The sequence below is a fragment of the Tachypleus tridentatus genome, chromosome 10 (assembly GCF_004210375.1).
Source record: "Tachypleus tridentatus isolate NWPU-2018 chromosome 10, ASM421037v1, whole genome shotgun sequence".
NCBI classification, from domain to species: Eukaryota; Metazoa; Arthropoda; class Merostomata; order Xiphosura; family Limulidae; genus Tachypleus; species Tachypleus tridentatus.
Genome location: NC_134834.1, coordinates 32,225,661 through 32,246,840, shown reverse-complemented (window position 1 = coordinate 32,246,840; position 21,180 = coordinate 32,225,661). Strand labels below are relative to the sequence as shown.

Genomic DNA, 21,180 nt, shown 5'->3' with positions numbered 1-21,180 from the left:
AAGGTAAATATTTTGTTTATTGACTGCGAAAGTAAAAACAAAACTACAACATAAGAAATGCTTTAATAGGATAAAGACGAATGAAAATATAAAATTCACAATAGTAATTGCAACATGGCTGAACTACACCCTTGTGCAAATTAATTGAAACAAATGGTCATTTTACAATATTTACAGCATGGCGGCCGGTGTAGGCTCGCTGGACCCGCTGATTTCCTTTAATAGTCATTTTTTTCACACAGACGGCGTCATTAGCTGTGTTTTGCAGTACGGTCGATCTATTTTTGGGATATATGACGAAATTTTGAGGAATATTACGTCATTCGAAATTGCGTTAGACTTTTCTCAAAAATGAGGCTATTTGTTTTACTGCTAATCAGTCGTCTTTCAGCCGTCATGCACAATGGAAGTGACTCCTAGAAAGCGTACAAAGATTGTAACATTGCACGAGCACACCGGCATGACTTACAGGGAAATCGCGGACGTTGTTGGTGTTAGCCTATTGACCGTCAGCCGTGTGATCAAGGTCAAGTGAGTACCGAATCTAATAGTCCGAAACCTAAAGGAAGATGTGGCCGAAAAAAAGGAAAACAACGCCAAGAGACGACGCGTACGTGGTAAGGGGAGTGTGAAAGATCCACGGAAGACAAGTGACGCCATAAAAAGAGATTTGGAGGTCAAAGGAATAAAAGTCAGCTCTTCAACGGTTCGTCGCAGGCTTCTTGATGTCGGGCGAAGGGCAAGGAGACCAGTCAAAAAACAACTTCTTACTAACTCAATGAACAAAAAACGGTATCAAAGGGTCTGAAATACAAGAACTGGACGCAAGAACAATGGAAAAAGGTGTTATTCAGTGACGAGACTCATTTCTTCGTACAGGGTCAAAGAAGTCTGCATGTTCGCAGATCTCCTGGTGAGAAACTTCGAGAATCTTACATCAATCAGTTCGTAAAACATCACTTGAAGAAGATGTTTTGGGGCTTTTTCAGCTACTATAGTGTCGAAGGCTTACATATCGTAGAAGGTATGATGCAAGGATCACAGTACATCGAAGTTTTGCAGAGAAGACTCGTTCTAGAATTGAAAAAGAGGTTTCCAGATGGATCTGGCATTTTTCAGCAAGATCTGGCTCAGTGCCACACATCGAAACTTGTGAAGAATGTTATCCCTACAACGCGAATAAAGGTGCTGTACTGGCCTGGAAACTCTCCGGATTTAAATCCTATTGAAAATCTTTGGGCGATTTGTAAAGAAAGGCTTCGGGGAAAAGACTGTACTACGAAAGATAAGCTAATTAAGGCCATAATTGAGGTGTGGTACTGAGATCCAAAAATTAGTAAAGATTGCAGTCAACTCGTGGACTCGATGCCACAGCGGATTAATGATCTTTCGAAAAATAAAGGCGGTTATATCATGTATTAATTTGTGAGTAATTTTTGGGTTCTCAAAAATAAAACGCAGAAAAGTGAAAAAATCGTAATTTTCCGTCTTGTTTCAATTAATTTGCACAAGGGTGTAGCAGATTACAAAAAAGTCTTAAAAAACAAAGAAAAATAAAACATTATTGCTATTTTCCAGGTCATCTATTCATAATATCGATGTTGAATTTTGTTCGTCTGTTTGAAATTAAGCACAAAACTAAACAAAGGGCTTTCTATGTTCTGCCCACCACGGGTACCTAATCGCAGATTCTAGCGATATTAGTTCATAGTTATACCGCTGTGTCACTGAGGGGTTCCATGTTGCAACTATACGAAGTTTCAAAACTAAAATCGAAGTATTTAGCAGGAATCACTTTTTATATCTGAGAGATTACTAACAGATAATTTAGTCTAATACAACTCTCTCTTGAATTCAACTGTCAGGCTAGTAACCACACAAATGGTCATCAAAGCTCAACAGATTAATCAGTAACTGTATAGCTGATCAGCCCCAAGATCATGTTTGCTTGTTAACATTCGAACATTATACTTAGTAATCCAGTTATTTGTTTTCTTCTAAGCTTTATTTATGATTTGTTATTAAGACCCCATTTACAGCACTATGTAACAAAAATCACCTCTGTTGTACGCATTTACTGGAGGAACACGATAGTCACCTTTAATTTATTCAAACTAGAAGTTAGTTTATTTTTTCTTACTTCTCTGGTTGCTAATATGATTAAGATCCATGAAATATCCTGGATAAAACTGAAGGATCAAAATAAGAAGATGAATTATAATCCATCCATAGAGGTTATAAAGTTTAATAATGAGCACTGACGTTATGCCATGAAATAGCTACTGAATTTCGAATTATATTCTTTATTATCTCGTGTCATTTACTTTGAATGTTTTGCTTGGGAAGGGGCATGGATTTCATTAATCGCAAATATTAATGATAACGACTCCATACATATGCAGTGATAACATTAATTGGTATAGATGTGGACTACCTGAAAACATTAAAAGTTATATTTGTTGTATGGCGAGTTAAACAGAAGCACTAATAAGCTATATGGTGGGGTTTGTTTGTTTATGAATTTCGCCCAAAGCTATACGAGAGCTATCTGCGCTAGTCGTCCCTCAATAAGCAGTGTAAGACTAGAGGAAAGTCATCACCACCTACAGCAAACTCTTGGACTACTCTTTTACCAACGAATAGTGGGATTGACCATAACACATTATAACGTCCCAACAGCTGAGAGGACGAGCATGTTTGGTGTGACGGGGATTCGAACCCACGACCCTAGAATTACAAGTCGAGTGCCTTAACCACCTGGCCATGCCGGACCGGGTGTAAGGGAAGTCCATTCGATCTAGCGAACACTATATTAGAGAATAAGTAATAATCATAGTTATAATTTTACTGAATTTTTTAAACGTAACGTTACGATGAGTGAAGTTGTTGGACGTTTATCACGAGAGTTCTCTTAGACTGAAAATGGTCAATATAAGGTATTTCATCACGTTTCGGTATATGAACTTTAACGCGTTCAGTTGTTGATAAAGCATATGTCCTTGATAAATGAACTTCAAAAACAGTGTTTGTGTATGTGACTGTGTAGTATCCATGTATTGACGGAGCGTGAATTTTTGTACTGTGATGTTTCTCGAGTTATTGATCGGTTGCATTCTTTCAGCGACTCTCCTATCAATTAAGAAGATTATTTCGGAATATCATAATGTACCATTCTGTAAATTTAGGGTCTCAAAGATTCACAATCAATAGACGTCTCTAATCATTTACTGTGTTTGATGATTTGACTCTTTGATTGTGCATAATAGCTGCTAAAAGGGAGGATGTTTGATTACCGATCCTTTGTGGATTGGAAAAGCCGACAATGTTTTCACTAGGATACTCAAATTACACCAGGACAAACAACGAAGACGCTGCAAATGACTCACAAAGTTAAAGGCTTCTTTCGAACTAGCGCGTGAAAAAAAGATTTTATGTCAGTGATGTACGTCTATGCTACGTTATTACGCCAAGCTCTTCTGATTTAACCTGAATGGAATGTACTGTCGGTTCTTGTGTGTCGTCCAAGCATTTTTTATCTTATTATACATCTTTCTGGATTCAACATTTCGCTACACACAGCTTAAAACTCTGCATAATGATGAACTAGTTAAGAAAAGTTTATACCATATTTCGTCGGTGGTGAGGAAACAGTTAGCATAGAAAAAAAACCAACAACAACTTAAATACTTGGAAAAATTTAACTTTCCGTTTTATCTAACACAACACGGCCAGGTGGTTAGGGCGCTCGATTCATAATCTGAGAATCGCGGGTTCGAATGTCTATCACACCAAACATGTTCTCCTTTTCAGCTGTGAAGGCGTTATAATGTTACAGTCAATCCTATTATTCGTTAGTAAAAAAATAGCCCAATAGTTGGTAGTGGGTGGTAATGACTAGCTGCTTTCCCTGTAGTCTTATAGTACTAAATTAGGAACGGCTAGCGCACATAGCCCTCGTATAGCTTTGCACTATATTCAAAATAGACAAACAATTTCAACTAAACTCCGTCAATACCGACTCATGCTGCATGTTAATTTTTATTGTTTTTATCGAGTATTATTCAAATACTTCAAATATGTACTTTATCCGTTAACACATATTATTACTCGGAATGTTTTAAAAGTTGAGGTAGTCCATAAATAGGTTAAGGAAAGATGGCGCTTCTGTAAATAGAAAAAATGGAAAAAAAAACTTCGTTCAATTACATCTTGAAGTTTATTATAGGACATGGATCACCAATCCACTTTGAAAACTGTAAAATAAAAAACAAGCACAATATAATTAAACCTATAAAAAAACGAATGGCTGGAAGGTTCCTGGTGAAAATGTTAGCTGTGAAGAGGATGCTGCTGCTTTACAAAAGGATTTAGATCATTTATTGAGTTAGGCAAACAAATGGCAGATGCAAATATTGCATGTGGATTATCATAAATATTTTGAAATATTATTATAATTTGGATGTGAATAACCTTACGAGTTTCATGAAATAAAAACACCTTGGTGTAATGGTTGATCAGTCTGTTAAGTCATCCAAGCAGTGTATAGTTTCTAGGAGTAGAACAAATAGGAATTTAGGTTGTATCTACAGAAATAATTAATACAAGTCTACGGGTCACTGGTTAGACCACATTTGGAGTATTGGGTTTATTCTTGGGCTCCTTACATTAGGCAAGACATTCAATTGTTGGAAAGGCTTCAGAGGAGGGCTATTAAAATGATAGGTGGGATGGAAAGATTCTTAAAACTGATTTCTCTTAACATCGAGAATTATAAAACTAGAGGACACAAATATAGATGTAAGCAAAGTAGAAGCTTTGTGATGACTTTTACTTTTTATTATTATTTAATAGTTTTAGTTTGGCTAAGAAGATTGGACAGTCGAGATGGACCATCAAAGAACAGTAGAAGGTAAATCATAGGTAAACAATCAAAATTTTATTAATCTTTATATTTAGTACAAAAAAAAGACAAAAACAACAAAACTCTCAGAAGTGCTTGAATTAAGCAAACAGTTCATATTTTGTATGCCTTCCTTTTGTAGACAGTCTTTCAGGCATTGTTGAAACATATTTAGTCAAAGTGTCCTTTGAGATTTTATTTCAAATGTCTCTAATACACTCCCATAAAGTTTCTTTGGAAGTAATTTTTGAATTGTCAAGTGTTTGATCTATAAAATCCCAGATCTCTCAATTGGGTTGAGACTGGGGCTCTGTGGTTATCAATGCATCATTTAAATGACTCCATCAGTTTTTGTCTTAGCTAAGTAATTTGTGCACAGATTAGATGAGTGTTTGGGTCATTATCTTCTTGGTACTAAAATCCTTTACCACTGGGTATACCATAATGAATCAATATATAATGGTACTTGTGTTGGTCCATTATTTCATGTATTCTGTAAATATCTCCTGTCGCCTAAGCAGAAAAACAAGCCCATGCTTCATGATAGGTGCTATGCATTGAGATATCTTTCACCTACGCTTTGAGCTAAATATCATAACACCTTTTTTCAATCATCAACAGTCCAGTTTGTACTTTTTAACAAATTTCAGTCTCTTGACAATATTTACGTACACCCAAATATTCCATTCTTGTTAAGTTTTCTTGATACTGTACACCCGGACACTTTTCTGTCATTTCATACATGGTTGTTTATCTCATGCTTGAGATCAGTGGCAGTCTTCATTCTGTCCCGAAGCCTGTATAAACAGAGATACTTAACATCAGTGTCACTGAGTTTAGGCGTTCTATTTCTTCCTTTCCTATTTTCAAAATTACCCGTCTTGGTTTCACGATCTAGGATGTACTTGACAGTGTTTGGTGAATATTCCAAGTCTGTAGCAGTTTGTCGGAGAGTCAAACCAGCATCACACAAATATCTTATGCAAACTCCACCGTACTCACAATTCTCTATGTTTTTTGGGCCATGACATGACAAGAAAATTTAACATTTGTAGTGTTAAACACTGTTTTTATCAATGTTTGTCTGTGGTGTGCTATTAAATTAATTTCTTGTACACATACCTGTATCATACGCTAGCTTCTTTCTATGAAGTTAATACACTGCATGGGGCAGCATGACAGCTATTTCAGACCCTAAATTTGATCAGTGTGTTCATTCAAGTAGAACCATTATGCTTGGCCTGGCATGGCCAGGTGATTAAGGTGCTCAACTCGTAATCTGAGGGTCGCGGGTTCGAATCCCTGTTGCACCAAACATGCTCGCCCTTTCAGTCGTGAGGGTATTATAATGTTACGGTCAATCCCACTATTCCTTCGTAAAAGAGTAGCCCTAGAGTTGGAGGTGGGTGGTGATGACTAACTGCCTTCCCTCTAGTCTTACACCACAAAATTAGGGACGGCTAGTGCATACAGCCCTCCTGTGGCTTTGCGCGAAATTCAAAAACAAACAAGAAACATTATGACATACCTGTGGTACAAGCATATGGGAATTCTAAACTATGATAAGTATTCAAATCCTGGCTCATTCAGTTATCAACGAGGATCAGTGAAGTATTACTATAGCATGGAAGTATTAGTTAGCCACATAAAATGGAAATAATGGCGAAATATTTTCTTGCCCTAATGAGAAGAGGAAGTCTTCATCAAGTATTAGAGAACTGCTAAATAACGGAAATAGAAGTAAAGTTGGACGGGGGCGAAAATGCAAGGGGAAATGAGATCCCCTTGCATTTTTTATGTTCCAAAGAGAATACTGCCATTAGTTCATGTTCATAAAAACGCTCGACTTCTGCTGTCCACCGGTTAAATAATTACCTGAGGTGTACCCAAACTAAACAAAGACTGTTTGATCTAGGTTTAATTTGTAATTATTATGAAACTGCTATTTACATTGAAACATTGTGCACATTATTTATTGAGAAGTACCCCAGAAGAATGGAGCATGTACATATGTGATAGCTGTACGGAGTTGTTACAATGCGTAATATAATTTAACAATTAATAACTATTGCGTATATAGATAGTACAGTACTGTAGTGTAATAAAACGTACATATTTACGGTTATTTAAATCCAGCTCCTCGTGCATTGTTACAAGAGGATGATGATTTGTTGACTTTTCATTGGATGCTTGTAGATTTTATGTGAACAGCCGTACGTTTGTTTAAGGTATATCTAATGTAAACTTGCTTCCAGATTTAATCTTATAGTACCTGCTGTTTACAAATTTTCCAATGGGGTATATCCTCATAACCCAGTAGCATTAGCACGATTTGTCCTGGCCCTTTTTAAAAGTGAACATAATACTGAAAACGCCAAGCACAGGATGAAACGTGGCATACGAACAAAGCAGAAATTATATACTTTGCCAAAGCTGAAATGCAGTCTCATTTCCAGAATACTGAAATTTTCAAAAATAATCGACAGTCCTGTTTAAAATATTTGATCATATGTATAAACTCAATCGACGTTTTGTTACTCCTTTCCTGTTAATAATTTTAGTTTGTTGATTTTATAGCGATATTAATATCTCCAACTGGCCACCAGGAAGTTATTTAATTTCGGATATTTGCGCAAAGCCACATAGGGGTTATCTACTCTTGCCCCTCCTAAGTTTGAGCTCATAGTTTGAAAGGAAACAGTTTCTTAATGGTACCTACAACGAACACTTGGGATACTTTAATCGAACTGTGGGATTTAGCTGTCACATTTACAACACTTTACGGTCCCCAAGTGCTGAATGTAATTTTTGTGTGCTAAAGAGACGCGAACAAAGAACTATTGGGACCCCACAGAAAGCTATTAGAAATAAAATATGCACATTAGAGTTTTGTTTGTTTGTTTTTTAATTTCGCGCAAAGCTACACGAGAGCTATCTGGGCAAGCCGTCCCTAATTTAGCAGTGTAACACTAGAGGTAAGGCAGCTAGTCATCACCACCCACCGCCAACTCTTAGACTACTCTTTTACCAACGAATAGTGGAATTGATCGTCACATTTTAACGCCCCGACGACTGAAAGGGCAAGCATGTCTGGTGTGACGGGGATTCGAACCAGCGACCCCCACATTACAAGTCGAGTGTCTTAATCATGTGGCCATGCTGGGCCCTCAGTACTAGGAGTTCGAAGTGATGAATTTATAATTGCGCCTGTTCGTATTTCGTCATTGCATAATTGCACTATGAAGATATACATATATGATTCAAAGAAGTTCTTTACATTATTAAGAGGGTCTCTAAAATACTTATTTATCAAAATTACTGAATCAGTAAATATATATATATATATTATTTTAGAGAAAGGCCAGACAATGGCTATGTGTTCTTTGGCCACTACAAGGAATTGAATCCCAGCTCTTGCTTTATATAAGTTCGTACGTTTACCATTAATCTCTTCTATGAGGATAGTGAAATCTAATTAACTTTCAGCTATAAAAAAAATTATTTATTTATTTTTTGCCACTAGCGGAAATGGAAAAATGCCTCAAGTCTGCTATTTTATTCAATTTGAACATGAAGTTGGGTGTTTTAATCGAATTTTTTAAATATTTTGTCTGGGTGATCTTGGAAATTAGGTAATTTAATCACACCTTGTGTTATCAAAGTATTTAGTTATAAAATGCTATTGTTATTATTTTTAGTTAGTTTAATAATATTTTGTTTTCCATTCTAATGCTTTCAGCCATAAATGTGTTGCATCTCATGATGTTTCACGTCTATATTAGTCATGTATATTCACAGAAAATCGTTGTATTTCACATGCTCTTACAAAATTAAAGGGAGTTTAATGAACAATATTTTGTTATCACATTGAATCTACTAACGTATTTCTCGTGTTGTCAGTTTGGTTAGTTTATTAACAAATGTACTTTTTGTTCACATACATTGAAAGAATTATTCATATATTTCGTAGTTGTGTGTTTGCGTAAGGTGTGTCTGTAATCCGTTAATAATAAACAATCGATAATCTTCATGTAAGGAATAATAGAACATATAGATAGAGCAGAATTTTTATTTATGGAATATAAAAAAATAATATTTAAAAGTACGGAAAAGTTGCAGCTGCTTACAGTTTTTTCTGGGACTTTTTGTTCAAATTCTTAACTTTACACTGGATACTGTCCTACCACGCTACCATAATCCCTGTTGACCAAAGCGACAGTGTAGAGGTATATGCACCTAGCGGCGGAACTATCCAGTCCCTGCAGTTACGTATTGCGCACGCGCTAGAATATGTGCAGTAGTCATGGTGAGAGAAAAGGAAGGGTGTTATGTTCGTTGGATGGAAGTATATACGTCTTTGCGATTGTCGAACTTCTGTTAGGAGTCTTGTGTAGTGTTGACTTTTCTAAGTTTTCGTACCCTGCTGTTCCCGGCCAGGTACGTACTCATGTGCAAGCCTTGAAATTTATATTAACAGCTAGAGACAGTTACAGACAAGAATCTCGCAGGTTTCATTACTTTAGTTGTACAGTTGAATTGTTAATACTTGCAGTTGTAACATAGAAACGTGTTTAGGCGTAACTAGGCCTAATGAAATGTAGTTTGTTATTTATATTTCAAGTTTTTATATTGGGCTAGATAATTGATCTGCTTCATTAATAAAGCTTGCAATGTAGGTATTTTTAGATCTAGTTTTCATTTCTTACGACTGTGTTAAATGTTATGTACTTTACACACTTAGTTTTCTTAATACTTAATTTTATATTTACAATTGAGTTGCAACTTGCATGCTGGTATTTACACAAGTTTACAAAAACAACAATCAAACGTTTTTATGAAACGCTAAGAACAGTTTCAATTTTTAAAGTGTTTTCTCACCCAATTTGAACTTAAACTATAGCTCAACCTCGAAAAATTTTGCGACATTTTATATGCTCGATGTAAATTATATTGTTTTTTGGTTTTTTTTGCAGACGACTTACTCTAATGCTTGAAATAACAATAGCAGTGTAGAATCCAAGCACGAAATTAGCCATTCGCAACATGACTTCGAAGGATTTTAAGCAGTTTTTATCATGCTGCTTCGCAAAACATAAGGCCAGTGACGTTGACACCGGAATAGATGTCTGGTTAATGACAATAGATACTTTAGAATCAAATTATTCTAAGTATTGTAGTTGCTAGACTTGAAAACATTGCCATATAATAGTAAAAGTGGGGAAGTTAATAACGAAATAAACCTTTTATTTTTCATGCCCCTTACACCTCCTAGTATATATCGAGAGCCCTTATTGGTGTTGGATATGGTAGGTATAATGTGGTGGGCATGTTATTTACGTTCTCTCAAATTCTTTGAAATTGCTACAAATATACTCTTCCACCTCTCTTATTAATACTAATAAACTTCATTTTTTGCCATACACGGATTACTTCTAATATTTACTTTTCGCCATTAAAGATAATTTAAATATTAAAATTTGGATATGATTATTATCAGTTATCTTCCATACTGTAATATTTTAATGCGACTATGGTATCCACATATCATTTGCAAAGCAGTTCTAAAAGTGGCGTACAAAAGTAAGACTTGCAACCTTGAATGCTGTTAATTTTTGTTAAATAGTGTGAAAGTTTAACTTCTATATTAACCGACTGTGCAAGGGTTACGTGCATTAGACTGATCATATACTGCAGACAAAATAACTATTATTATGAATTTATTGTGTCTATCTCTATAAAGTGTAGCAAGTTTTTAATGAACTGTAGAAGTCTGTTGTACGTAATAAAAACAACAGTCACGAAGGTGTTTGTACGCAAGGTACGCCTATGTCTTGCTTGTCTGACTCGGACAATTAAAAGATGCATTACAAAGTAACATTCATGTGAAGAATAAAAATATTTTTGTTCATCGTACAGTCTGCGTATTGTATTTACATTACGTCTAGAATTCCCAAAGTTTATAGCTACATCTACAGTTTTTCTTTTCCCTCACTTGTATCTTGTGTTTACTGTCTTCTACCATGAATAATTTAACTCTGACATGTCTAATGGCAGGCACTTGTGGAAGGTCGTGGCTTGCACACTTTGATTCCAAACTCATGCACAATCAACAATGTGTTGGTTATGTAAGGTGTGTTTTTAAAAAGTGATCCAAGTATGTTAACAGTCAAGTTGGCATTGGTTATCATAGAGATGTCTATGCTAAGTCTCTGATGTATTAATACTAATATTTCAACTATGTCCACGTGCACCGTCACTTGTACAGTTGGAATAATGCCAGATGCCATCTATCGCAATTCTTTTTTTTTATAATTTCGATGTTAAATAGGATAATATTCAGTAAGAAAATGATTAAGAGCTGTTGGTTAAAATAACCTTGGTATAGGGAAAATAACTTAATTCATATGTGAGTTTAATAAATATGTAAATTCCTACATAATATTATTTTGGGTAATTTTTTTTTAAAGACCATCATCGCTAATTGTTTTTGAAAAACTACATTAACAAGCATAAGTAACTAAAATAAAGTACAAAGTTCGTCTGTTATTCAGGTGTAAAAATATTTGATTATTGTGACATTTTAATTGCAGGAGAAAACTAGTTTCAACTGTAGCTTAAAACCAAGTCAGTGAAATAAATCTACACGTGTGCTTTTTATTTCCTCTAGTAGACCAGTAGTCATGCTAAAGATTTGGTAAAGAAATTTAAATATACAAGTAGTTAAATGTTTCGAGATTAAATCTTCAGTAGTGTTCATACACTGATTAGAAAAACTGTACTTTGTTTTTGATGTATATTATTATTATTATTATTTTTAGAACTTAATTTCTTATCTTTTAAGATGGGATTACGTTAGTCAGTTGGGGATTAATTTTCGTTCATATTCTGCTGAACGAAATATATTTGATCTTATTTGCAAGTTATATAAGGTGATTTACAGCATGAAAATTCAGTGGCCCTATTACATCACTCAGGTGTCAGAAAAGCGGGTTTCAAATGTTCAGACAGCGCATTTTTTGTCCTGTTGTCTCTTGTACTTAATGCCTTTATAACTAGCACATATATTTATTTATTTATACACGCACGCACACCGGTAAAATAATTGGTAAGCTCTTACCACTAAATATTAAATTGCGTTGCTTCACAGATTAAAACGGATAACTTGTTAACGGAGAAGGTAATAAGCATTTCGTGTGAAATATATGGTTTTATTCTGTTTATCTTAAATTGAAGAGTGCAGTTGTTTATTGGAGCGGTATAGTTCTATTTGAGCCTTGATAAACTGTTTGCCGTGCTAGATCGAAGGAGATACTTCGTCCAATGTAAGACACCAGTGAGAGAAACAGCGACGTCTAGGCTTAACATGGTAGGAGACCCAGAGTGAGATTTACTACACGCGGGTAGAGAACTTTGCGGTAACTGTTTTTCTTATTGTGCCCTCCCCCCCTTTGTTTGGCATAACGTTCAAGGACAACAGGGAATCTATTGGTTCATCTATACTGTCCTATCCACTAAAGTACATATATAAACTCCAAAACCAGTCCTTATTCAAATATTTATCAAGTTTTCTCTTAGATTTACCATTCAAAAGCAACCTATTCCACAGATTAATTACTGTTTTTGGATAAATGAAATTGTATTTCACAACCATTGTGTTTATCTACATACTAGTCATTCTACTTTAAGAGCAAATTAAGACGAATTGGTAAACATTTCTGAAATAATTTGCTATTCAACTGCTTATTACTTTAGAGTGATTACACAGGCATTGGTTCGAAGCTTTTTACGGTACTTGTGTGTATATGATTTACTTACAAACTAGTGAAATTGTCATTGCCTTTCTAATGCTCGTTTTACTTTAAACAGTTTGTAGTATATACCATGATTTAAAGCATATTCATTATTGTTTCTGCATTTTTTATAAGGTAACTTCGAATTGTGCACAAGCTTTTAAGTTTGAACCTCCAGTGACACGTGTCACAATTTTCGCTTTCTGTTTTTGGTCTATGATTTTGTTACTTTTGGAACTGTGACAGGTCAACTCGTTCTAGAACGCAGCATCTGTCATTAGGTCGGTATTTATAACCGACATAAGCTATTTACATCATTTTGAAAAGTACCGCAACGTCAACGTTTAAACACTGTGATCGTTTTCTGTTTCCGTGGTAACGTCAGAAATACGTCATTACTGTAAGCACGTCATACTATTGTCACTAAGCCAGATGTTTGTTTTCGGTTGTTTTGGTCTACCTAGTTGGCATTGTTGTCTATGCCTAAGTTGCACGTACACGCACTCCTATTGTTACAATATTGTACTATAGGAAGGATAAATTCAAGATGGCAGTTAGGGTAAATTAGTGATTTAGAGGTCGTATATGAGGAAATAGTATTTACTACTATGCGTAAGCCTTAGGGAGTCCGTTACCATAGCAATAAATCTAAATCCTTCGTAATTACAAATTCTAAATGGGGTGGGAGAGTAAACTGCGAAGAGTGAACTTGTCCGATATCGATAGCTAATTAACGCAGTTGCATTCTGGAAATACAGGTCGTGATTTTATTTACGTCTATAGAAAGTCGTGAATATGTGACATACATGTAATATGCAATACAGATGTTATTTCACAAAAGCAATTATCTTATTTAAGCGATTTTTTTTTCCGAATTGTATGTACGAAGCGAAAGCGCGTGTGTATTACAATATTTTAAAACCAACTCAATCCTGCATGAATGTGGTTGCTCATGAAAATGCACGCTAATTCTGAAACGTGTTTTTTCGTTTCGTCTTCCAATGCTACAAAAATGCAGAATTTTATTGAATCGACAGACAGTTTAATATTAACTTATAACTGCAGCAAGTTATGTACTGGAAGGGAAGCGATAAATAAACCTGGCAATCCGTATAGGTAATAATACACTTTTTTTGTCTTTCGTAGGGACACAGTGTACCAATTTTGGTAACCCATAAAGTTTCCAACAGATGTCGTTGCAGTTATCAATAGTACAAATTCTAATCTTGACATTTTGAAATATATTTTTGGACAAATATGAAGCGGGGAATAATTTTTAGTGGTAATATTAAACAGCATTTTAATTGTGGATTGGTTGTTATTGGTAACGATACACGGTAACGTAGGACTGGGTGTTGTTAATAACGATATTAGTGAAAATAAGTAATTTTAATTAAGTTAAATAGTAAAATCATAAGGAAAAACTACGTTAAAAACAGCAAATCCAAACCTCAAACTAATTATGTTATTTACTTAAACTGAAAAACAAGCCGAAACAAACAATATATTATTAATGCACAGGAACCTGGGACTGGGTTGTTTGTGGGTAACGAAGCGCTTCTATTAACGTATTTTGTTCGCTAAAAAACATTTGCAATGTTTGGTTAAGATGCACGTCATATTTACTTTCTGCGGTATATACTGTTGTGTGTATTTAAATAAATGCATTAATTCTTTACAAACAGCAATATCAAAGAGGCAAAGTGTGGTTTTTTTAATTACCCATGGCCAAGTAAATTGCTGATATGAATCCACCATTACTTGTAAACATCCTTAAGAAAGCTCAGTAAATACACCTTACCTTACCTTACATTAACCCTTCAACGTCTGCTCTATCATATATGATGCAAGAACGTTTGTCGTAACACTTTGAATGGCCAACCACAAAAATTCGCAAATTTTTATGCATTGGGTGTTAGATTTTGCATAAGTCGCAAACGAAGGGACTATTATAAGGAATTACGTTAACTATACAAACTATTTTAATAAGTTTTACTACTTTTAATGTCAAATGTATACAATAGGGCCGATTATAATTACTTTTTAAACCAATTTATGGTTTATGCTTATATTAAGTGGAACGCTTCTGAAGAAGTTATAGCAAAACCAGTAGTGTCCTATTAAAGGAACAAAACATTATGTTGTAATGATATGACTCATATTCGCGGCCGCCTGTGTCATACAACCGTCAGATCATTGCCGCAAAGAAAGTCTAAATTGTTTTGATATTTGATTTCAACAGTTTTTTAGCATTGCACGTAAACCTTCCGATGCTAAGCACGTGGTATCAAGTTGGTGAGCCTATCCATCATATCCAATCAGTGTTAACTTTGGTTGAAAGCATAGACTATAACTGAAAATATACACAGTAATGAGTAAACCCAGTTAAATGTTTTTCAGTGATTATAATGCGTTTTGTCAGCTGAATACCCTCACTGTTAAATATATTTTCGATCTCAAGCCCGCCATTTTGCGAGGTTTGGCCACATAGGAAGACTTAGTATTGAATTCATAAACTAAAGACAATGAAAAAAAAAAACAATTTATCGAATTCAGGATAATCATTTTTCGATATTAATTTATTTATGAACTTGTCAATTTGCGAACATCTTTGGAACTAAGAGGACAAAACTTTGTAGGGACTCGAGGTGGTTCGGATAGGCCTTTATGTACACCCTTGTGCAAATTGAGACAAGACTGAAAATGACGATTTTTGTCATTGTTTTATTTCTGAGAATCCAAAAATTACTCGCAAATTAATATATGGTATGACCGCCTTTATTTTTCAGAAGATCATTAATCCGCTTTGGCATCGAGTCTACGGATTGACTGCAATCTTTACTAATTTTTGGATCTCAGTACCACACCTCAATTATAGCCTCACTTAGCTTATCTTTCGTCGTAGTCTTTTCCCCGAAGTCTTTCTTTACAAATCGACCAAAGATTTTCAATCAGATTTAAGTCTGGAGAGTTTCCAGGCTAGTCCAGCGCCTTTATTCGCGTTGTAGTCATAAAATTCTTCACAAGTTTCGATGTGTGGCACGGAGCCAGATCTTGCTGAAAAATTCCAGATCCATCTGTAAATCTTTTTCAATTCTGGAACGACTCTTCTCTGCAAAACTTCAATGTATTGTGGTCCTCGCATCATACCTTCTACGATATGTAAGCGTCCGACATCATAGTAGCTAAAAAAGCCCCAGAACATCTTCAAGGGATGTTTTACGAACTGATTGCGAGATTCTCGAAGTTTCTCACCTGGAGATATGCGAACAGGCAGACTTCCTTGACCCTGTACGAAGAAATGAGTCTCGTCACTGAATAACACCTTTCTCCAGTGTTCTTGCGTCCAGTTCTTGTATTTCAGACCCCATTGATACCGTTTTTTCTTCATTGAGTTGGTAAGTTGTTTTTTGACTGGTCTCCTTGCCCTTCTAACGCAATTTCGAATAACGTAATATTCCTCAAAATTTCGTCATATATCTCAAAAATAGACCGACCGTACTGCAAAACACAGCTAATGACGTCGTCTGTGTGAAAAAATTACTATTAAAGGAAAACAGCGAGCCTACACTGGCCGCCATGCTGAAAAGAATATAAAATGACCATTTGTTTCAATTAATTTGCACAAGGCTCTAGCTTTATTTGGGGAGGTATACCAACGCGCTCCACGAATTATCTAGGTTGTGATGGGCGACGGTTAGAGGTATAGGTTCTTATGATTGTGTATTACTTGGTATCTCGAGGATGCCATTTTTGAAACTATTCCGATGTCCACTAACAAATACCAATATTTGGAATATTTGTGATGACGAGAAACCCACTTGAAATAAATGTTAATACCTATTCCAGCCGTCCAGAGATACAAACTTGGAACATGTTTCCAGGTGCCATACGTCCCACTTACCTACTGAAGTGATAGTGTGGTTTCTGTGAATCATGGGAGGGGGGGATATTTTATGCTATTACTAAATTAATAAAATAGAAAAAAAAATCATTAATAAGATATTACTTTTTAAAACAGTGTTTTCTATTAAACGGGAAGTACCACTAAGAGATTATACGTGGCTAGCCCGTTAAGTAAATGCAGATTAGACCTAAATCTTTAATTGGGTGTGTTTTCTTATAGCAAAGCCACGTCGGGCTATCTGCTGAACCCACCGAGGTGAATCGAACCCCTGATTTTGCGTTGAAAATCCGAAGACACACCGCTGTACTAGCGGGGGGCACCTTTAATTGAACTATTAAAAAGCTGACAATGTGGAAGACTGCATTTTCTCTTTTTTGATCTCTCGACGCCTCGAGATAAAGAAGTGACGCATTTTCTTTTGGTCGGTTTAATAAGAGCAAATATTTATCAGGTTTGTTAAGAATTAACAACTGGTTACGTCAGTAATTTGTGAATTAACATCACGTTTTTACTGTGATTGTGCGGTAGCATTACGTATGAAAAGTTGCTTACTATTGGATGTAGTAGGGTTGTCTGTCTGGTGTTTAAAACTAATTTCTGATAAGTAATCGGACAGATGAAAAGAAGCATTTTGACCAATAATTTGGCCACAGAGTACGAAAAAATCGAGCTGTTGACCTCATCCACCCTTCTTGCCATTGCAAAATTGTAATTGTTCGATTAAACGAGTGTTGGTTCATACATGCAGCACTGAGTGATATACAATTATTTCTGTCTTCTTGCTAGCAGCCTACCGTGGCCAAGTGGTTAGGGTGCTCGACTCGCAGGTTTGAAACCTCCTTACACCAAACGTACTCGCCCTTTCAGCCTTTGGGGCGTTAAAACACGAGTCAATCCCACTATTCGTTGGTAAATGTAACCCAGAAGTCGGTGGTGGATATTGATGACTAGTTGCTTCCCCTCTAGTTTTGTACATTTTGTGAACAACCAAAAATACCCGTTCCCAGTGTCGATGGTTTTTAACTTAAAACAATTTAAATTGATATATTCACGAAATTCAGAAAGGTTAATTATATTGTATTATTAGTTTATTCGGAGCTAGAACTGTTTACTTGTACCGCCTGGGTTAATGCGTTCGAGTCGTACTCTGAAGGTCGTGGGTTCGAATCTCCGTCGCATTAAACATGCTCGCCCTTTCAGCCGTGGGGGGCGTTATAATGTGACGGTCAATCACACTTCGTTGGTAAGAGTAGCCCAAGAGTTGACGGTGGTTGGTGTTGACTAGCTGCCTTCCCTCTACTAAACATGTATCTAAAAGGTTGTCTTGTACTGTGTTTTCGATTTATTTAGGATGTTTGTTTTTGAATTTCGCGCAAAACTACACGAGGGCTATCTGCTAGCCGTCCCTAATTTAACAGTGTAAGACTAGACGGAAGGCAGCTAGTCATCATAACCCACCACCTACTCTTGGGCTACTCTTTTACCAAGGAATATTGGGACTGATCGTCACATTATAACGTCCCACGGCTGAAAGGGCGAGCATATTTGGTACGGCCGGGATTCGAACAGGCGACTCTCAGAATGTGAGTCGAACGCCTTAACCCATCTGGCAATGCCGGGCCCTTTTAGTATGTTTAAAGGGCATAAGTACTACTGACTGTATTTCTCATAATGTAGCTTTCTAGGTTAATATTTCGTTTAAATTTTTTTAATTATATGCAGTTGAGCGAGCTAGTTGGGAATAATTTTCATCATAACGGAGTGAATATTTATGTGGAAAAGTAATGGCACCATCTACTTTTATTTTTTTCTTAATGTTGTCTGATGTGTATCCGTTAGTTTCTGCTAGATTGCTGTTTAAATAACTCTTCACCGCGCGTTAAGTTAAGACTAGGTAGGGTATCAGCAGCATTTACTTATCCTAGGATTAGCCTGACGATCGGTTTGAGTTTGGTAGATATTTCAGTTTTACCGCGGTATTAATGCTTCAAGTAAGGGATCAACTGCGCGAGAAGGTTGGTTACAAATTGCTTGAATCCGACACTAAGCGATAATTACGTTTAATGGATCGTATGACACATTTTAAAATACTGAAGTGGGGTGACTCGCTCTTGTATTGGTCGCATTACGTTTTCAGACCGCTACTGTCTGGTACACTTGTCAGTACTATAGAGACCTGCGGTTGGTTGGTTGATAGCAGTTTGTAGCGGCTGAAATAGTCATGAATCACATCTTTTTCATAACTATTCTTATCAGATATATTCAGATGCATTTTTCTCCAAATATTTTCTTGGAAATGTCCTGTGTTTAGTACGACATTCCTTTGAACAGTGTTCCATATATCTGCGGAAAGTATGCAATATTGGAGATGTCTTTTCTTATTATTTTATATGGATCAGTAAGTATATACGATCGCCGAAACACTGCCGTGTGTGTTTTTTGTTTTTTTTATATAGCACGTCGGGCTGTCTGCTGAGCTCACCGAGGGGAATCGAACCCCTGATTTTAGTGTTATAAATCCGTATACATACCGCTGTACTAGCGGGGGGGGCATACGCTGCTTAATTAATTGAGGTGTATGTTGATTAGACGGTGTGAAAGTGGCGCTTCCATCGTGTTTAGAAAAAATAAAGGGGGGGTTACAAACCAGGAGTGTAACTGTCAACAAATGGCCTTTGCGAGCGTACCGATAACAATACATTTATGGTAGATATAAGAATTTATAACAATCGCCGATAGTTTACAAACTTTATTTTGTTTACGTTTTATTTAAGCTGTTTCTAGGTAAGTTCGCTTTGTTTTAGTCTTGTCTTGTGGTCTACACTCGACTGTAAGCAAAAACAAAGTATCTCATACGCCATTAGCAGTGCTGCTCACCGAGACAGGGATCGAACCGACGTTTGGGAAGTAACAATTACATTAATTTCGAATTTATTTCTGTCATCAGGACAACTGACAGTCGTTTTGTAAGCTTAAAAATAATGTTATTAAAAATTCTGTGACACTAATTTCGTGATGAGAATATTCATAATAAAGATTTCATGCTTTGTGTGTAATTTGTTGAACCTCCCAAACGAACATCGAAAGTTGTGTTCGAAGACTGTATAGGTGGTTAAAGCACTCGACTCGTAATCTGAGGGTCGTGGGTTCGAATCCCCGTCGTACCAAACATGCTTGTCCTTTCAGCCGTGGGGGCACCATAATGTCACGGTCAATCCCACTTTGTTTAAAAGAGTAGCCCAAGAGTTGGCGGTGGGTGGTGGTGATTAGTTGCCTTCCCTCTTGTCTTATACTGTTAAATTATAGACAGCTAGCGCAGATAGCCCTCATGTAGCGAAATTCAAAACAAACCAAACAATTATTTACACAAAACAACATGTACTTGAGCTTTCTATTTGTGGTGAAGATATAGCAGATAGGGGTTATTAATGGTCTTTCAGATCTTAATGGAACCAATACACGCCAGATGTTTAAATGATGCTAAGAAAACACTGGAATAGGTGTTATATCCGTGCTTAACAAGTGATATGGTACAAATTCAATAGGCCAAGTTCAAAGGCACATGCATAAACTCGAAAATTTGAAATTTTATGTAAATGAGTTATTAGCTGCTTGGTGATCAGTTTCCTAGTGTAAAATAGCTTCGTTTGTGTGTGTGTGTGTGTGTATAACAAGCGTTGATTGCGAAAGGACCTTTCCCATACAGAACAGACTCAAGATAAATGCACAATAAAGGCTGAAAATATACTGTTTACTTAGAATTGTAGTGTTAGACCCAGAGATTTCATTGCGTGATCTCGGACTTGCATTTAAAATAAAAGTGTTAAGATCAAATTAAGGGCGACACTTTCGCAATCAGGGAGAGAAGTGAGAAAACAAAGTAATTGCTAATTATGTTGTGTTTTTGTAGGATATTCGTGAGACCATATGCATTGTAAGATAATACTGACGCATACAAACCATTTTAAATGTTTCAGTCGCTACATACACCAGCATACAATACAAACTCTTGTCCGTGACACTCAATACATTTGGTAAATACTTCTTGAGAGACAAAAAATTATTTCTAGCGCTACGAACGCCGAATCTTCGAGAAGTCGTAAACATGTTGTAATTATCTTACTCCGGTAAAGTTGCATACGTCAGCGGCTAAAGTTTCGTATTATTCTGAGCCGACTGGGGAGAGACGATTGCCTCTCAAGGGTTGTTCAGGAAATTGTAAAATCGATATGAATTGGGGATTTTTTTTCTACCTTTTTACACGTTGCGTGGAATCATCGATGACGTTCACAGCGTTGTATTCTGATATGCTTCACTCTTTTAATGGCTAGTCGGTTTCGTTTTGAACTTTGACAGTGAATAACTATCTCCTTTGTTCTGTGAACATGTTTTAGAAGAATCGTGCTCCTCATGCAGGAACGGATTGAGTTTCCGGGTCACTAGGCAAAATCTCGATAGGCTGTTTGACGCCTGAGACAGTGGGTTAATAACCTGAACCTGGTCATTCTATCCCAGTGCTAATGACTAACCTACTGTAAATACACGTGTGCCATCCTAATTTACCCGCGCCGTTTCAGACTTTC

General features: G+C 36.2%; 1 protein-coding gene across 2 annotated transcripts in view; it reads left to right on the top strand.

Annotated features, from left to right (window-relative positions):
• Positions 1–21,180, top strand: part of LOC143229010 (beta-1,3-galactosyltransferase 5-like) — a 46,329-nt gene that overhangs the window by 17,676 nt on the left and 7,473 nt on the right. The window contains exon 1 of one of the 2 annotated variants that reach the window (XM_076460626.1): positions 9,176–9,337. The exons of the other annotated variant lie outside the window; for it this stretch is intronic. Within the exon in view, the coding sequence (XP_076316741.1) occupies positions 9,191–9,337 (147 nt within the window). The 5' untranslated portion in view covers positions 9,176–9,190. Of the gene's footprint in view, positions 1–9,175; positions 9,338–21,180 lie in introns of those variants that run through there. 2 annotated transcript variants of the gene reach the window in all.